This window comes from Dermochelys coriacea, chromosome 1 (genome assembly GCF_009764565.3).
Source record: "Dermochelys coriacea isolate rDerCor1 chromosome 1, rDerCor1.pri.v4, whole genome shotgun sequence".
Classification (NCBI taxonomy): domain Eukaryota; kingdom Metazoa; phylum Chordata; order Testudines; family Dermochelyidae; genus Dermochelys; species Dermochelys coriacea.
Window position 1 is genome coordinate 291,272,721 of NC_050068.2, and position 16,961 is coordinate 291,289,681.

The 16,961-nt window shown below is 41.7% G+C and overlaps 1 protein-coding gene across 4 annotated transcripts in view; it reads right to left on the reverse strand.

Moving 5' to 3' along the window:
• Positions 1–409: 409 nt before the first annotated feature.
• The window catches only part of XPOT (exportin for tRNA), a 66,478-nt gene continuing 49,926 nt past the window's right edge, over positions 410–16,961 (reverse strand). For all 4 annotated transcript variants that reach the window (XM_038387603.2, XM_043493973.1, XM_043493977.1 and 1 more), the window contains 6 exons: positions 10,961–11,077; positions 10,744–10,859; positions 10,348–10,395; positions 4,418–4,489; positions 1,495–1,551; positions 410–901 (listed from right to left, as the gene is read on the reverse strand). In XM_038387603.2, coding sequence (XP_038243531.1) covers positions 875–901; positions 1,495–1,551; positions 4,418–4,489; positions 10,348–10,395; positions 10,744–10,859; positions 10,961–11,077 — 437 coding nt within the window. In that variant the 3' untranslated portion in view covers positions 410–874. The remainder of the gene's footprint in view (positions 902–1,494; positions 1,552–4,417; positions 4,490–10,347; positions 10,396–10,743; positions 10,860–10,960; positions 11,078–16,961) is intronic.

The following is a 16,961-nucleotide window of genomic DNA, read 5'->3' on the forward strand; positions in this document are numbered from 1 at the left end:
GTTTTTCCCCACCAAATTTTCCGATAGTAGCCTGCATACTACAACATCAGGTGGGGAACCACAGAGGCACAAGCAAAATATATTGTAATAAATGCAATTTTTGCTTGGTTCATCTACACACAGGACAGTAAACATCTTAATTGACCATAACACTGTATCTAAGTACCAACAGAATTGCTATTTCTTGCTCAAAACTAATACAGTGTTCTGCAGCTTACTGACTGTAACACCTAAAGATGCAACACAATGAGTCAGAGACCTGTACTTTTTCCACTACATAAAATTTATTTTTTATAAAAAAGTAGAGCCAGTTCCTATTTTTAATCATAATTTATTAAACCAATCTGTGTTTTGTAGAATATACACTTCAACATTAAGACAATTTCAATGAAATGACTATCTTCAAAAATGAGTTTGATTGTTTTATTTGTCATGTCACTATACATGAACAAATGAAATTCATGTCTCATGAAAACATTTTTTTACTCAGTATTTTTAAAAATGTACACAGTTTAATCACCACTGCTATGGTCTTAGATTTTCATATTTTTTTAATTTCAAAAATAAAAGTCAGGTATTTTACTGCTGTATTTGTTACAGCATAAACTTAGACCATCCTACACAAAGTAAAAGGGTTGGAATAGGCATGCAGGCAACTTCTCCTGTTGTCACATACCTTACATGTATCTAATGAGACACAGAAGGGGTGCATATTCATTTGCATTTTTCCAAAGACTAAAATATTTACTGATGTAAGCAGAAAGCAACCTCTTTAAAAACAAAACCAGTTCAAATGGCACAAAAAGTTAGCATTTGTATAAATAACTGGAGTTCCTGATTATGGAAGCAGGTACAGAGGATTCCAGTATTTTCCTTAGGGCTTTGCTCTTTGAAAGAATACCTGTTTTTAAAAAAAAGAAAACACAAAATAGTATTTAGATACAAGCCTTGCTAAAGCTTGAGGAAATACAGATTATACATATTGATAGTATGGTTAGGGTTAATGTCTTTACACTAATATGTGCATATTAACTTGAGGGGACTGATTTTCCCTGACGCTCAACACAGAAGTGGTTCCATCTAAAAATCTATTGATGGTGGTACTCAAACTTTTTTGCAGTATAGAACAGCCATGATGAAGGGAAGTATTATTGTGCATATTTTAGAACCATGCCAGTTATGCCCTTTCTGTTCAAGTTATCAGTTTGATTATATAGGCCAAATAGATACCATCTCATTGGATATATGACCAAAGAAATCAAATGACAATTTAATAGTGTAAGTTGTTTGGAAGGAAGGAGCAAGGCGGGGAGAGGGGGGAGACAATTTTTAACTTTGCTGGTTACTTGCAGGTTTACAGGACACAAAACATCCGTAAAATCATTTTGTTAAGTTAGAGCACCAGAGATACGTTCTCACTTGCCTTCAAATCGCTACCATAACTCAGTGAAATATGTACATTGTAATAAGGAAACACACTGTATTTAAACTTACCTTTAAGTAATTTTTAAAAACTTTAGCATCAGGCTGCTGAAGTGCTTGACAAAACTCCTGTAAATGAGCAATGAGAATTAATACTGAAATACACTCTAGCTAGATGGATAAACAAAACAAGTGCTTGAGAAGTAATGAGTAACAGAAGTTTATATTTCAGCCACAAAATTGAAGTTATTTTCCCCACTGTGCTTTTTTCTTTTCTTTAAAAGAGGAGGTAAACTATGCATTTCACTGGCCAGTAAGGTTGAATCACAGGTTTTGGCTCCCCTTAGCTATGCTTCAGAGGAGAATATATATTTACAGTTTTTAGCAACCCATTTTATATTTTGAATGATAACAGAGAAGCATAGATTGGAGGACTGAAGTCAGGAGATCCATGTCTCTAAACTTGCCTTTGCATGACTTGTGGCACTGCAGTAGTGTTATCTCCTCTGTTTCTCCTTAGAAGTTAAATCAGGATAACACCTACCTCCCTAATTTTGTACAGTACTTTGAACATGTAAAGCACTACATGTGTTAAGTATTGTTAATATGAGCATTTCAAGATAAAGAGTCATTCTGCCCTCACTCTGCGGCACAATTCCTGACAAAGCAGTTACAACTTTGGATCAAAGGGTAGTGTATGGATATGTAAGAAGCCTTCCTTTATCTTTAGTATAAATTATCACACAAGTATTATTTATGCTGTTAAGTCAACTGGTTTCACAATTTAAGTCACACTACGATGGTAAATATTAGCTTCCAAACAAGCAGGTCTGACCGCTTCAACCTCCAAAGAACTCACAGATCAGAATTGAGATCCTCTATTTCTTCTTGGCACTCAACATCTAATCAAACTAGTTCACCCAGATAACATTTAGTGTACCTTTTAAAATGCCCTAATCACATTAACTGTTGAAATAATCAAGCTTGAAAAATACTTTAATTGCTGAAAACACTTCTGTATCCTCTTGCCTATTTAAGTGCAAGAATTATTGTAATGTACAAGAACCTTGTACATTAGTAAGACCAAAAACACTACAGAAAATCGATACATTAAGTTAATGTGATCTTTAATATAAAAAATATTTCTCTACCCATTTTTATAAAATCAAAATTCCTTGTACTTTAATTTCTCAGATTTAAGTCTTATTAAAAAGAAATGACTGCTATGAAATGTTTACTTTTACTACCAATATGGTAGTCATGTGCCAGCAATGCCCCTCTGCCATGTACATTGGTCCAACTGGACAGTCTCTACGTAAAAGAATAAATGGACACAAATCAGACGTCAAGAATTGTAACATTCAAAAACCAGTCGGAGAACACTTCAATCTCTCGGTCACTCGATTACAGACCTGAGAGTGGCTATTCTTCAACAAAAAAACTTCAAAAACGTACTCCAACGAGAGACTGCTGAATTGGAATTAATTCGCAAACTGGATACAATTAAGTTTGTATGTACAATTAAGTATTAGGCTTGAACTGGGAGTGGATGGGTCATTACACAAAGTAAAATTATTTCCCCCCCCCACCCCACCCCACACTGTTCCTCAGACCTTCTTGTTAACTGCTGGAAATGGCCCACCTTGATCATCATCACAAAAGGTTTTCCTCCTTCCCCGCCCCCCGCCACCTTCCTGCTGGTAATAGCTCATCTTAAGTGATCACTCTCCTTACAAAAAGAAAAGGAGTACTTGTGGCACCTTAGAGACTAACAAATTTATTAGAGCATAAGCTTTCGTGAGCTACAGCTCACTTCATCGGATGCATCGGATGAAGTGAGCTGTAGCTCACGAAAGCTTATGCTCTAATAAATTTGTTAGTCTCTAAGGTGCCACAAGTACTCCTTTTCTTTTTGCGAATACAGACTAACACGGCTGCTACTCTGAAACCTCTCCTTACAGTGTGTATGATAAAACCCAATGTTTCATGTTCTGTGCGTGTGTATATAAAAATCTCCCCACTGTATTTTCCACTGAATGCATCCAATGAAGTGAGCTGTAGCTCACAAAAGCTTATGCTCTAATAAATTTGTTAGTCTCTAAGGTGCCACAAGTACTCCTTTTCTTTTTACTTAAACTAGACTAGACTAAACACTTGCAATAAGATCTATAGCTATATAGTTTTTACTCCAGAGATTTGGACTGTGGAAACAGTCACAAATACTCAACAAAAAAAATAATACTTAGAAGTACTTGTGCTCCGTAAGTATACATCAGTATTTCTGAGGGCAGAACTAGACAAAGCATACTAAGATGACACCTGTGCAACTCTAAAAGGGGATAAAATATTTTTTCAGTTGCTAATTTCTGGGCAAATATCTTCACAAAAACAAATGTTAACAGCTTGCGGGTATCAAAATACTTGATTATTGGTTTCAGACATATCTCCTGCTTCAGTCCTCCATCTAAATAAGTTTCCACTGAGATTATTTTGGAAAGCTGGCTGCATGACTATAATTAATCTTTTACACTGGACTGAGGATCTAATGACGGACATTTTCTGAGGAAAGGATTTAAATCATTGAGCTTAATGGCGCTGAGTTGATATTTGTACTGCCAACTTGTGGATAGTTTTCCTGTATGCTGTATTTTAATTAGGGATGTAAAAGGTTAAACGGTAAGCATTAGGCTTACAGGTTAACCAGACTTAACTGTTAACCCCAGCCATGCTGTCCCAGACCCCATGGAACTATCTCGGTTAATGGTTAACCAGTTAAACTATACAATTTTAATAGTTTAACTGGATAACTTTTTTAACCAATATTTACATCCCTAATTTTCATAATAATATTGTTTTTGTCATGTTTTAGTACTACGTAGCAATTGTGTGTTTTACTGAAATGTAACAGGAGAAATTAAGCTTACCAACGACTTTTGATACTGTCTTCAGTTTTCACTTTTAAATATTTGAAATACCAACTAGAAAATGTTCCTACCTGGATTATTTCAGGAGCTACCTGCAATGAAGGCAGATATTCTTGCTGAAGATAGTGAATGCATTCAGGGCCCTGGAAAAGATATCAAACCACAATTTTGCTTGGACAAATGTATCCTTATAAATTAACAATAAAAGCCATTAGAGATATATGTTTTAGGTACGTAAGTAATTTTAAGAAGAGTGAGTTAGTTTTGGCCCTTCACGTAGAAGGTATCAGTAGCAACAGTAGTACTCCAAGTAGCAAGTGTTTATGTACTATAAGTAAGGATACAATTTAGTCATGGAGGACCCAGATTCTGAGACTTTACCGGACCTCCTTGACTTCAGCTGTCAGTGGCAGGGCCAAAACCAGGGTGCCCCCCCCCTTAGCTGGGGCCAGGGCCACACGTTCCCCCCCCCCACACTCCTTTTGCCAGTGCCGGAGCTGGGGCTGTGCTCCCCTGACCCCACAGTGGTGGGGATGGGGCTGTCATTCCTTCCATAGGGCTCCTGCTGTCATTCCTTCCCCCGCCCTGGCCCTCTCTTCCCCCGTTATTTTTAATAAAAAAGTCAGGGCAGGTCACAACTTGCGTGAATTTTTGTTTATTGCCTGCGACCTGTCCATTACTTTTACTAAAAATAACCATGACAAAATCTTAACCTTAATTATAAGTTGTTGTAAAGTAAAAGATTTCTCCAAGTTTCAGCATTAGTTATAAAGTTAAGAACCCTATTATATTTTAGTTTTATTTGTTGCATAGAATCAAACACCTGCTTTTTAAAAGAAACCTGGCTGAATTAAAACTGCAAGAGTAATGAAAGTCAAATGTTATTATAGCCAATTTAACTAAATGGATCTTAGGGCCTCCATTTTGTCATACTTCACAACTCAGAAGCGTGCAGCATTTAGAGGAAATATATGCCAGCACATTTACCACACTATAGCTCCACCTTAAGTTACTGCTCCCACTAATGACAAAACTCATTGGTTTCAGAATGATTGAGAAATTCAGCACCACAGATGTACTCCCAGAGGCTGATGGCTCGTAGTTATCTCTGTAATGATTATCTAAATTTATGCTGTTTTGTTAGGGCAAATAGCATATAAATGTAATGTTACCAGGGATTTCATGGCCATTTACCAAAAAAGGTGTCTCCAATTCACTAGAGTATTTTTTCAGTGTTTACCAGGTATCTCCCTATGTTCAAGAACAAGATTCAATCTGCCATCTAGAGGAGGCAAAAAGAATCAAATGGGTTTGTACAAGCACCAGTTATTAGCCCTGAAATTGGAACTTAATACACAATTTTGTTTGTTTGTGACGTGTAAGAAATAGAATCCAGATAATTCTCACATACTATGTTGGCTTTGCAGCATTGTGAACAAGAGTAACAAATAGCAAAAGCTTATTTTAGTCACTAAAACCTGCGTATCTGACACCGAATACACCGTTACTAACCTTTCCATAACTGTTGCTCATAGAGATTTGTTGCTCATGTCCATTCCACGTTAGGTGTGCACATGCTGCATGCACTGTTGCCAGACATTTTTCACTCAGTATCTGTTGGGCCGGCTCTAGCACCCTCTGGTGCTAGCACTCACTTATGCGTCAGTATAAGGGGCACTGCTGGCCCCACACCCTCTCAGTTCCTTCTTGCTGGCTAACTCCAACAAAAGGGTAGGAGGGTGGGCCATGGAATGGACACAAACACCACATCTCGAAGAACACCACTTACGGAAAGGGTAGTAACCATTATTTCTTCGAGTGCTTACTCATATCCATTCCACGTTAGTTGACTCATCAGCAGTACCAAGGAGGTGGACTCAGAATTCATGGACATGTGGATTGCAATACTGCTCTCCCAAACCTGGGATCATCTCGAGCCCGCTGGGTGATGGTGTAGTGAACGGAGAAGGTATGCGCTGATGACCAGGTTGCAGCCCTGCAGATGTCTTGGATCAGGACCTGGGTCAGAAATGCCGCTGGTAAGGCCTGAGCTCTCGTTGAATGAGTTGTCAAGAGAAGGTGGGATGCCTGCCTGCTTGTAATACGCGCAAATACAGGAGGTTATTCAGGATGAGATTCTCTGGGCTGAGACCGGTAGGCATTTCATCCTTTCTGCTTTGGCACGAGAATTGTGCAGATCTACGGAACGGCTTGATCCTCTCAATATAGAAGGCTACAGTATGTCTAATGTCCAACGAGTAAAGCCGCTGCTCTTCTGAATTCTTGTGCAGTTTTGGGAAGAAACTGGCAGGAAAATGGCCTGGTTACTATGGAACCTCCTTTGGAAGGCAGGCTAGGTTGGGGTGCAGTTGAACTTTGTCTTAAAGAACACTGTATGGTGGTTCTGATGTAAGGGCCTCAGCTTTCTGGCTGAGATAATCATTACCAGGAAGGTGAGCTTCCAGGAGAGAAACAGCAGAGAGCATGGGCAGTGGGTATAATAGACATGGAGCGACTGAGCTGCAGCCGCCGGACCCCCGGTTGTGGGGTTTTGGGGGAAAGGTTTTGATTTATTATGCCCCATGCAGGTTCTGGGTGGCTGAGGAGGTGGTATGTGCTACTGCCTCCTCAGCCACCCCATAACCTGCATGGAGCATAGCAAAAGCTTCTTCCAGAGGAGAGAGATGCACACTTTTTTCCAGGCAGCTTGGGGTCTGGGGAGGGGAGGCATGGTGCAGCTGCAGATGGCCTGGGACTCCGGGTATGGGAGCTCAGGGCTTCGGCCACCTGAGGGCTCCTCTGGCCAGATGCGGGGGGTGCCCTCAGGGCTTCAGCCGGCTCGAGGCTCCTCCAGCTGAGGGGGGTGGGAATGTGTGTGTGTGTCTTGGGGCTCCAGCTGCGGGGGCTATCTGGGGGCTCCTCCGGGTGGGAGGGTGAGGGAGCGTCTCAGGGCTCCAGCCGGCTCGGGGCTCCTCCAGCCGAAGGGAGGGGAAGAAAGGGGCAGAGCCGGGACTAGCCTCCCCAAAGTGGGGCTCCACCCACTGCCCATGGCTGAAGGCAAAGTCAGCTCAAAGGGAGGGCCTGAGAGTCTTGCAAGTATCAGGTTTAAATCCCACAGTGGAATTAGCTCACAAATTAGAGGGTAAAGCCTTTATAAGCCTTTAAGAAAGTGAATGGACATCTCATATGATAAGACTGACCTGCAGCTCACCAGAGGTTGGAAGGCTCAGATCACTGCTAGGTGGACCTGGATACATGTGAGGGCCAGACCTTGTTGTTTCAGATGGAGCAGATATTCCAGTACAGACCGAAGGGAAGACCGAGTTGGAGAAAGACCTCACTGGGAAGACCATACCGAGAAATGTTTCCACTTGGCCAGGTAAGTAGCTGTAGTAGATGGCTCCCTACTATCTAGCAAGACCTGGTGGACTTGCTCTGAACAGGGATTTGAGGGTAGCCCTGGAGTCCTTCAGGCCGTGGAGCTTTGTGTCAGTTTGCTTTAAGAGAGGTACCCTCGAATGGGAGGTTTTGGATCAGTTGTTGAAATCGCCAGTAGGAGCCCTGAGAATTGAAGCCATGAGTACTACCCCATAACCACTGCAGAAGCCATTCTTCTGGTTGCCCCATGGCTGCATCCAGGCCCACCTGGAGTGAGGCTCTGGCTACGTTCTTTCCTTCCTCTAAGAGGGTGGAAAACTCTTGCCTGGAGTCCTGAGGCAGCAAGTCTGTATGGTGAAGTTTAAAGTCCTACATATTGTAATCGTACCTCCCAAGCAGGGCTTGTTGGTTAGAAATACGAAACTGTAACCTGCCCGTTTGTCAGAAAAATTTATTCAACAGTATTTTTAAGTCCTTCTGCTTGGAGGTAGCGCTTGTCTGGTCTTGTCTGTCCCTCTCATTGGCCTCTGAGACCACTAGGGACCTGGGAGGGAGTAAGAATATAAGTACATATATTTCTTCTCTACTGTTTGGAGGTGGGAGGAAGAGAAGATGGGGTCTGCCATAGGGCTCTGACTGGACCCATAGCAGCCTCATTAATGTGTAGAGCCACTTGGACATTTTGGCTGCAGCAGCCCCCTCTAATGAGGCCATATGAAGACTCCTTGAGTACCTTGACCTCTAGCCCTAAGTTAGTAGCTATCCTCTTTAGAAGCTCCTGATGGGCTCTAAAGTCATCTTGCAGTAATGAGCTGCTCAGCAACTCCCTAATCTGGGAAGAAGGAAGAGATCTGAGCTGGAGGAGGAGTTTCCTCCTCTTCTTCTGCCCTCATTACATCCCCTGGGCCCACATCTTCATTGTGGTCGGGGTCAAGTGCTGAGCAGAGCAGGGCATGAGCCTTCCTCTCAGATGCAACTGAGTAGGACCAGTGGGATGGCAGTTCCAGTACAGGAGAAATCCCCACAGATTTCAGAATGGCCACTGGACCTGCATTGGCCACTGTCCTTCAGGCCAGGTACCAATGGGGGGGTCTGCATGGGGGTCCGGCAGGATGTAGGAAGGGTAGCGATGGCAGCTCTTAGGCTGGGTGTAGGGCTTCACCTCCAACTCCGAAGAAGCATCCCCCTGAGGTGACCAAGGGGGAGCGGTAATCCTTGCTTCCGCCAATCGGTGCCGAGTGTCCAGGGACCAGTGCCAGATTGTGGAAGACATCGTAGATGATAGAGGGCCCCAGTGCCAGGTACATGCTCAGAGCCCCATGCTCCCTTATGCTAGTCATGCTCATCAGAGCCGGTGGTTGTCCCACTGGGGTCGGGATATTGGGAGTGATAGTAAGTCACTGGCCACTGCAAAGGCCTCCAGGTGGAAGGTGCTGTGATGACTTCTTGGTGTCAGCAGGAGGTCCCACACTGGGACCCCTGCGAGTGGCATGGAGTTGTCAGTGCCACTAGGGGTCGGGGACAAAGGAGCGGCCTGACGCATGTCACACTCCACTGCCATCCCAGTTTGTCCTTGCTCAGCACCGGTGAGGCATCCTCTCTTGGACTGCTGTTTCTTATGCTTCCTCCTCAGCCCTGGAGATGGAGAATGGTGCCAAGAAACATGCAGTGCCGGAGGGGCGCTTTGCGCCAAAGCCGAGGCGTTTGGAAGACTAGCTCTCAGTCTAGCCTTTCTTTGTACAAGGTGTGAAGTCCTGACAGATTTCACAGCACTCTCATATGTGAGCCTCTCACAGACACTTCAGACAATGGGACTGCGGGTCACTCACCAGCATAGGCTTGCCACAGAAGGCACAAGGTTTGAAGCCCAGGGACTGGGGCATGCCCAGCCCCAGGGGCAAAGAGAGTCTCTCTATGCTAAGAGAGGGGACTGACTATCTGCACTAATACTATTTACTCTATTTATGCTACTACTAAACAGACTAAAAAAAACTAAGCTGAAAAGAAAACCACTGAATAACGCCTTGCCAAAGCAAGAGGAACTGTTCCATCAACTGTCACAGGTGGTAAGAAGGAACAGAGGGTGCGGGGCCAGCAGTGCCCCTTATACCGGTGCATAAGCATGCAGCACCAGAGGGCACTAGAATTGGCCTGACAGATACCACTGAGGGAAAAATCTCTAGTGATGATGCATGCACAACTAACATGGAATGGACATGAGCAAACACTGAAAGACGAACATGTCATTTTTAGTGACTTTACAGCATGAAACTACTTTAAGCCAAGAGATCTGCCAAAGAATATAACTCTTTCAAAACCACGGATCCCTTGCGCTTGGTGTAACAGAGTAATTAATCACCACTGGATTAAAACTGATTTAAAAAATAATTTTTGAACATATAAATTCAGCTATTTTGTGACAACTTTAAAGATTTTACACCACCACCACAGAGGAACAAAACACAACATCCATTCCAGTCAGTGATTTCTGTTAACTCCCCTGGAGTTCATCTTATTCTTCCCTCCACATATAGATGTTTAGTAGTTTCTGCAGATTAATTTCATTCCGTGGAACACCTTTAAGAGAAACAATTAGTTTTACACAAAGTTTTACAAGCCTTACCCTTTTGAGATGAATAGTTTTTAACGTCACTGCACATTCTGATAAAGCCTGTGGGGAGGAGGGGGAGAGAAAAAAAACAAACCCTAAGATTTCAACCCAAACACACTCTTGTCAGTAACTAGTATTGAATGTTAATTTTTGTTAATACCATACATGTATGTTAGGGACTCAGTCCTGCAGTCGTTTGCATGCAGATCTTTCATTGAAATCAACTTGAGTTCTAAGTGTAGGAGGACCTGCAGAATTAGGCACCCTCGAAAGAATGACCAACCTAATTGTTTTACATAAGTGAAAGAGCTTTTGTGTTATCAGTCAAATCAATTCTTTGTTGTATGTATATTTCAACTTCTAAAAGTTTTCATGTGTATGTTAAAATAAATATTTCATAATACGTACCAATACTGTCTGTGCATCTGCCAAGTCAAAAGTTTGTTTTAAAGGCGCTAAGAAACATGCAGGGACAATGTGCTTGTAGACAAAGTCTGCAAAACCTACTGGTCCATCTTTGCCCCCTGTGGGGAGGAAGGGGGGAAAAAAAAAGCAGTAGTGTTCAGATTTTATCCTTCTAACAATTACTGATCATAAAGCTGTCAGAATATGAATGCGAACTTACCCCAAAGTTCCACGAGCTTAGAAAGAATAATAAAGCATGTTTTCTGTGCAATAGGATCTGGATAGTCCACTGCTCCTTGGATGATAGTGAACAACACACGTTCCACATTCTCTGCATCTACAATAGATTAATACAAAAAATCTAATTTACCGTAAAGATAAAACTAACTTGAGTTCTCCAGCATGAACAGAGAAGACCTAATTTTTTAAGCCTTTGAGACTATGCATCACACAAACGGCAAAACAGTTTGTTATGAAATTCTTATTTAAAGAAGAAAAGATTTCAAAAGTGATTTTCAATTTACAAAATGTTATAACAGCATATAGACAACTTGGAAATATTCTGCAAACTTAAATGACAAACAGGTTTCTATGCAGACAGGTTTTAGAGTGGTAGCCATGTTAGTCTGTATCAGCAAAAAGAATGAGGAGTACTTGTGGCACCTTAGAGACCAACAAATTTATTTGGGCATAAGCTTTGTGGGCATAAGCTTTTGTGTCCCTTGAATAGATAGATAGATCTCTAGTCAAGGGACACCATCATAAGACCTAACCACATCAGCCACACCATCAGGGGCTTATTCACCTGCACATCTACCAATGTGATATATGCCATCATGTGCCAGCAATGCCCCTCTGCCATGTACATTGGCCAAACCGGACAGTCTCTACGCAAAAGAATAAATGGATACAAATCTGACATGAGGAATTATAACATTCAAAAACCAGTAGGAGAATTTAGGGGTGAGGGATAGCTCAGTGGTTTGAGCATTGGCCTGCTAAACCCAGGGTTGTGAGTTCAATCCTTGAGGGGGCCATTTAGGGATCTGGGGCAAAAATTGGGGATTGGTCCTGTTTTAAGCAGGTGGTTGGACTAGATGACCTCCTGAGGTCCCTTCCCACCCTGATAGTCTATGAAACACTTCAGTCTCCCTGGACACTCACTCAATAGCAGACTTAAAAGTGGCAATTCTTCAACAAAAAAACCTTCAAAAACAGACTACAACGAGAAACTGCAGAACTGGAATTAATTTGCAAACTGGACACCATCAAATTAGGCCTGAATAAAGACAATGAGTGGATGGGTCGCTACAAAAACTAATTTCCCCAGGATGATACTCACACCTTCTTGTCAACTGTTTGACCACCTTATTTACATTGGCCTCATTAACACTATAAAAGTGATTGCCACCCCTTCTTGTCAACTGTTGAGAATAGCCCACTTCCACCTTAATTGAATTGGCTCATTAGCACTGACCCCCCACCCCCAATTTGGTAAGGCAACTCCCATCTTTTCATATGCTGTGTATATATACCTGCCTACTGTATGTTCCACTCTATGCATCTGATGAAGTGGGTTTTAGCCCACAAAAGCTTATGCCCAAATAAATGTGTTAGTCTCTAAAGTCCCATGAGGACTCCTCATTGTTTTTGAGGTTTCTATGGAACAATTTATAAGATAGCTATAAAATATATTCTCTAGCAACATCTTGGTTCATCATGTTTTTATCAGTATTAAATGTTTATGATTTTTAGAAATAAGATTATAAACTGCTGAGATAGTCATAGAATAAATTCCTCTTAGCTTTTGAAAAATCTAATTAATACACTGGCAAACTAATATACAAAATAAGAACTTTGTTTGGTTTTGATAAAAGCACTGTTGTAACAAGTTCTATGGTTGTCTGACTGCCAGACCCATATGATGAGATATTTTATGTATTTTTTACAAAAACACGTCATCTGCTGAAGTGTACATTTTTAACGGAACTCTCTAGAAATCCCTGAACCTGCAAGAACCCTTGGAGTGGAAATGTTGATAGTTCCCATGGAGGAAGATGCTAAGATAACAACTGAAAAAAGATCCTTCCCAAAGAAGCAAAAAGTTTAACTAGACACCAATAGGGAGATGGATTTCTTCTGAAAGCATTAAAACTATCAACTCAAAAAGTTCACCAGTTCAAAAGTAGCTATGTGAAATGGGCCATTATAAAGTGAGCCAATTTCACTTCTAATAAGAAGGAAATTGAAAAGTTATAATGGTAAAAGTGACATGTACCCAAGGCAATGTCATGTCTCACAATATTTATGAAAAATGACACCTGCCTAATAAGCCCTTTCTGTTTGAAGTCAGGACACTGAACATGGGGAGTGGGGAAAGAGGACAGAAACAAGTTATGAAAGCTGACATTGGGGAAATTCACCAGCATGCTGTCTGAAGTAAAGGTCTCTTGACAGTGTTTGCTATAAAATTGCTATACATTTATAGCTACCAATCTTACATTTATGCTTAACACAAAAATTGCCATGCTGGATCTGGCCAGTGGTCTACCTAGTCCAGTATCCGGTCTCGGATAGTGGTCAGTACCATGTGTTCAGAGGAACGTGGAGCCCCATAGAGACAATTACGGAATAGCCTATTCACAGAAGTTTCTTCCTAAACACCAGCATGTTGCTGGCTTACACTCTGACGTACAAGGGTTTGATCATCTAACAACTGTAGATATTCTCATTAGTAAGGGTCTTATAATTCTTTTACCCAACTCTTGGCCTCAATATATCTGGTAGCTATATATTCCTCAGGTTAATCATGCACTGTATAAGTAGTACTTCCTGTCATTGGGTTTTGGTTTATTGCCTTTCAGTGTTATATATGTTTCCCTGTTCTTGTATTATGAGAAAGGTAAAGCCAAGAGAACAACGATTTACATTCTCCGTTCCATTTGTTATTTTGTATCAATTGAACACATCTAACGTTTTCAGTCTCTTCGTATGGAAGTCTTTCTGAGCCTCATTTTTGTCATCTACTTCTGGATCTCTTTCATTTGTTTTTCTTTTTGAGAAAGTAACAATAGCTCAACATAGTAATCCAGGTGATTGACAGTGGCATTTTAAAATATTTTCAGTATTTGCTATCCTATCCTTTAAGCATTCTAATGTTTTGTTTTCTCTTTTGACCTCTGATGCACGTTGAGCAGAGGTTTTCGTTGAGCTGTTCACAACTGGCACAGCCCTGCCCATCCCTTATTTCTACCTCTCCTCCCCAGTTGGTACAGCTAGTTTAAACTCAGCAATATTCTAGTTCTTTCCAACATGTACAGTGATACTTGTGTCAAAAATAAATTTCTCCCATAGCGTTGCCCCTATATACTTAGCTTTATTAAGATCCTTTGAAGTTCTCAGTCTAAGTAAATGTCACCTGCATGTTTTCCCACCTCACTGTTTATTCTTCTTCCTCTAATAAATGTACTGGTTTCCTTAACCCATATTAGTGTATCTTTTTGCAGTCTTGCCTAGATGAAAATCTAAAGCTTTTCATGTTTTCATGCATTTCTTCTCTCAACCTGCTAAAGCTCCATTTAACAAAATAATGTTTGAAGAGATTTTCCATCAGTTAAGTCAACAGAACATATGAAACTGCTTTCAATGGTAAGTGACCCCAAATTTTATGTTTCAGAGTAGCAGCCATGTTAGTCTGTATTCGCAAAAACAAAAGGAGTACTTGTGGCACCTTTAGAGCCTAACACATTTATTTGAGCATAAGCTTTCGTGAGCTACAGCTCACTTCATTGGATGCATTTGGTGGAAAATACAGTGGGGAGATTTATATACACACACAGAGAACATGAAACAATGGGTTTTATCATACACACTGTAAGGAGAGTGATCACTTAAGATGAGCCATCACCAGCAGCAGAGGGGGGGAAAGGAAGAATACCTTTCATGGTGACAAGCAAGGTGGGCTATTTCCAGCAGTTAACAAGAACATCTGAGGGACAGTGGGGGGTGGGAGAAATAACATGGGGAAATAGGCTTGAATAGAGACTGGGAATAGATGAGTCATTACACAAAGTAAAACTAAGTTAATTGTATCCAGTTTGCAAATTAATTCCAATTCAGCAGTCTCTCATTGGAGTCCGTTTTTGAAGTTTTTTTGTTGGAGGATAGCCACCCTCAGGTCTGTAATCGAGTGACCGGAGAGATTGAAGTGTTCTCCAACTGGTTTTTGAATGTTATAATTCTTGACGTCTGATTTGTGTCCATTTATTCTTTTATGTAGAGACTGTCCAGTTTGACCAATGTACATGGCAGAGGGGCATTGCTGACACATGATGGCATATATCACATTGGTAGATGCGCAGGTGAACGAGCCTCTGATAGTGTGGCTGATGTGATTAGGCCCTATGATGGTGTCCCCTGAATAGATATGTGGACAGAGTTGGCAACGGGCTTTGTTGCAAGGATAGGTTCCTGGGTTAGTGGTTCTGTTGTGTAGTTGCTGGTCAGTATTTGCTTCAGGTTGGGGGGCTGTCTGTAAGCAAGGACTGGCCTGTCTCCCAAGATCTGTGAGAGTGATGGGTCGTCCTTCAGGATAGGTTGTAGATCCTTGATGATGCACTGGAGAGGTTTTAGTTGGGGGCTGAAGGTGATGGCTAGTGGCGTCCTGTTATTTTCTTTGTTGGGCCTGTCCTGTAGTAGGTGACTTCTGGGTACTCTTCTGGCTCTGTCAATCTGTTTCTTCACTTCAGCAGGTGGGTATTGTAGTTGTAAGAATGCATGATAGAGATCTTGTAGGTGTTTGTCTCTGTCTGAGGGGTTGGAGCAAATGCGGTTATATCGTAGAGCTTGGTTGTAGACAATGGATCGTGTGGTATGATCTGGATGAAAGCTAGAGGCATGTAGGTAGGAATAGCGGTCAGTAGGTTTCCGATACAGGGTGGTGTTTATGTGATCATCGCATATTAGCACCGTAGTGTCCAGGAAGTGGATCTCTTGTGTGGACTGGTCTAGACTGAGGTTGATGGTGGGATGGAAATTGTTGAAATCCTGGTGGAATTCCTCAAGGGCTTCTTTTCCATGGGTCCGGATGATGAAGATGTCATCAATGTAGCGCAAGTAGAGTAGGGGCATTAGGGGACGAGAGCTGAGGAAGCGTTGTTCTAAGTCAGCCATAAAAATGTTGGCATTCTGTGGAGTCATGCGCGTACCAATTGCAGTGCCGCTGATTTGAAGGTATACATTGTCCCCAAATGTGAAATAGTTATAGGTGAGGACAAAGTCACGAAGTTCAGCCACCAGGTTAGCCGTGACATTATCGGGGATACTGTTCCTGACGGCTTGTAGTCCATCTTTGTGTGGAATGTTGGTGTAGAGCCCCCCAACCTGAAGCAAATACTGACCAGCAACCACACAACAGAACCACTAACCCAGGAACCTATCCTTGCAACAAAGCCCATTGCCAACTCTGTCCACATATCTATTCAGGGGACACCATCATAGGGCCTAATCACATCAGCCACACTATCAGAGGCTCGTTCACCTGCGCATCTACCAATGTGATATATGCCATCATGTGCCAGCAATGCCCCTCTGCCATGTACATTGGTCAAACTGGACAGTCTCTACGTAAAAGAATGAATGGACACAAATCAGACGTCAAGAATTATAACCTTCAAAAAACCAGTCAGAGAACACTTCAATCTCTCCAGTCACTCGATTACAGACCTGAGGGTGGCTATCCTCCAACAAAAAAACTTCAGAAACAGACTCCAATGAGAGACTGCTGAATTGGAATTAATTTGCAAACTGGATACAATTAACTTAGGCTTGAATAGAGACTGGGAATGGATGAGTCATTACACAAAGTAAAACTATTTTCTCATGTTATTTCTCCCACCCCCCACTGTCCCTCAGATGTTCTTGTTAACTGCTGGAAATAGCCCACCTTGCTTGTCACCATGAAAGGTTTTTCTCCTCCGCCCCCCCCCCCGCTGGTATTGGCTCATCTTAAGTGATCACTCTCCTTACAGTGTGTATGATAAAACCCATTGTTTCATGTTCTCTGTGTGTGTATATAAATCTCCCCACTCTATTTTCCACCAAATGCATCCGATGAAGTGAGCTGTAGCTCACGAAAACTTATGCTCAAATAAATTTGTTAGTCTCTAAGGTGCCACAAGTACTCCTTTTGTTTTTCCCAAATTTTATTTGTCTGTTAATGA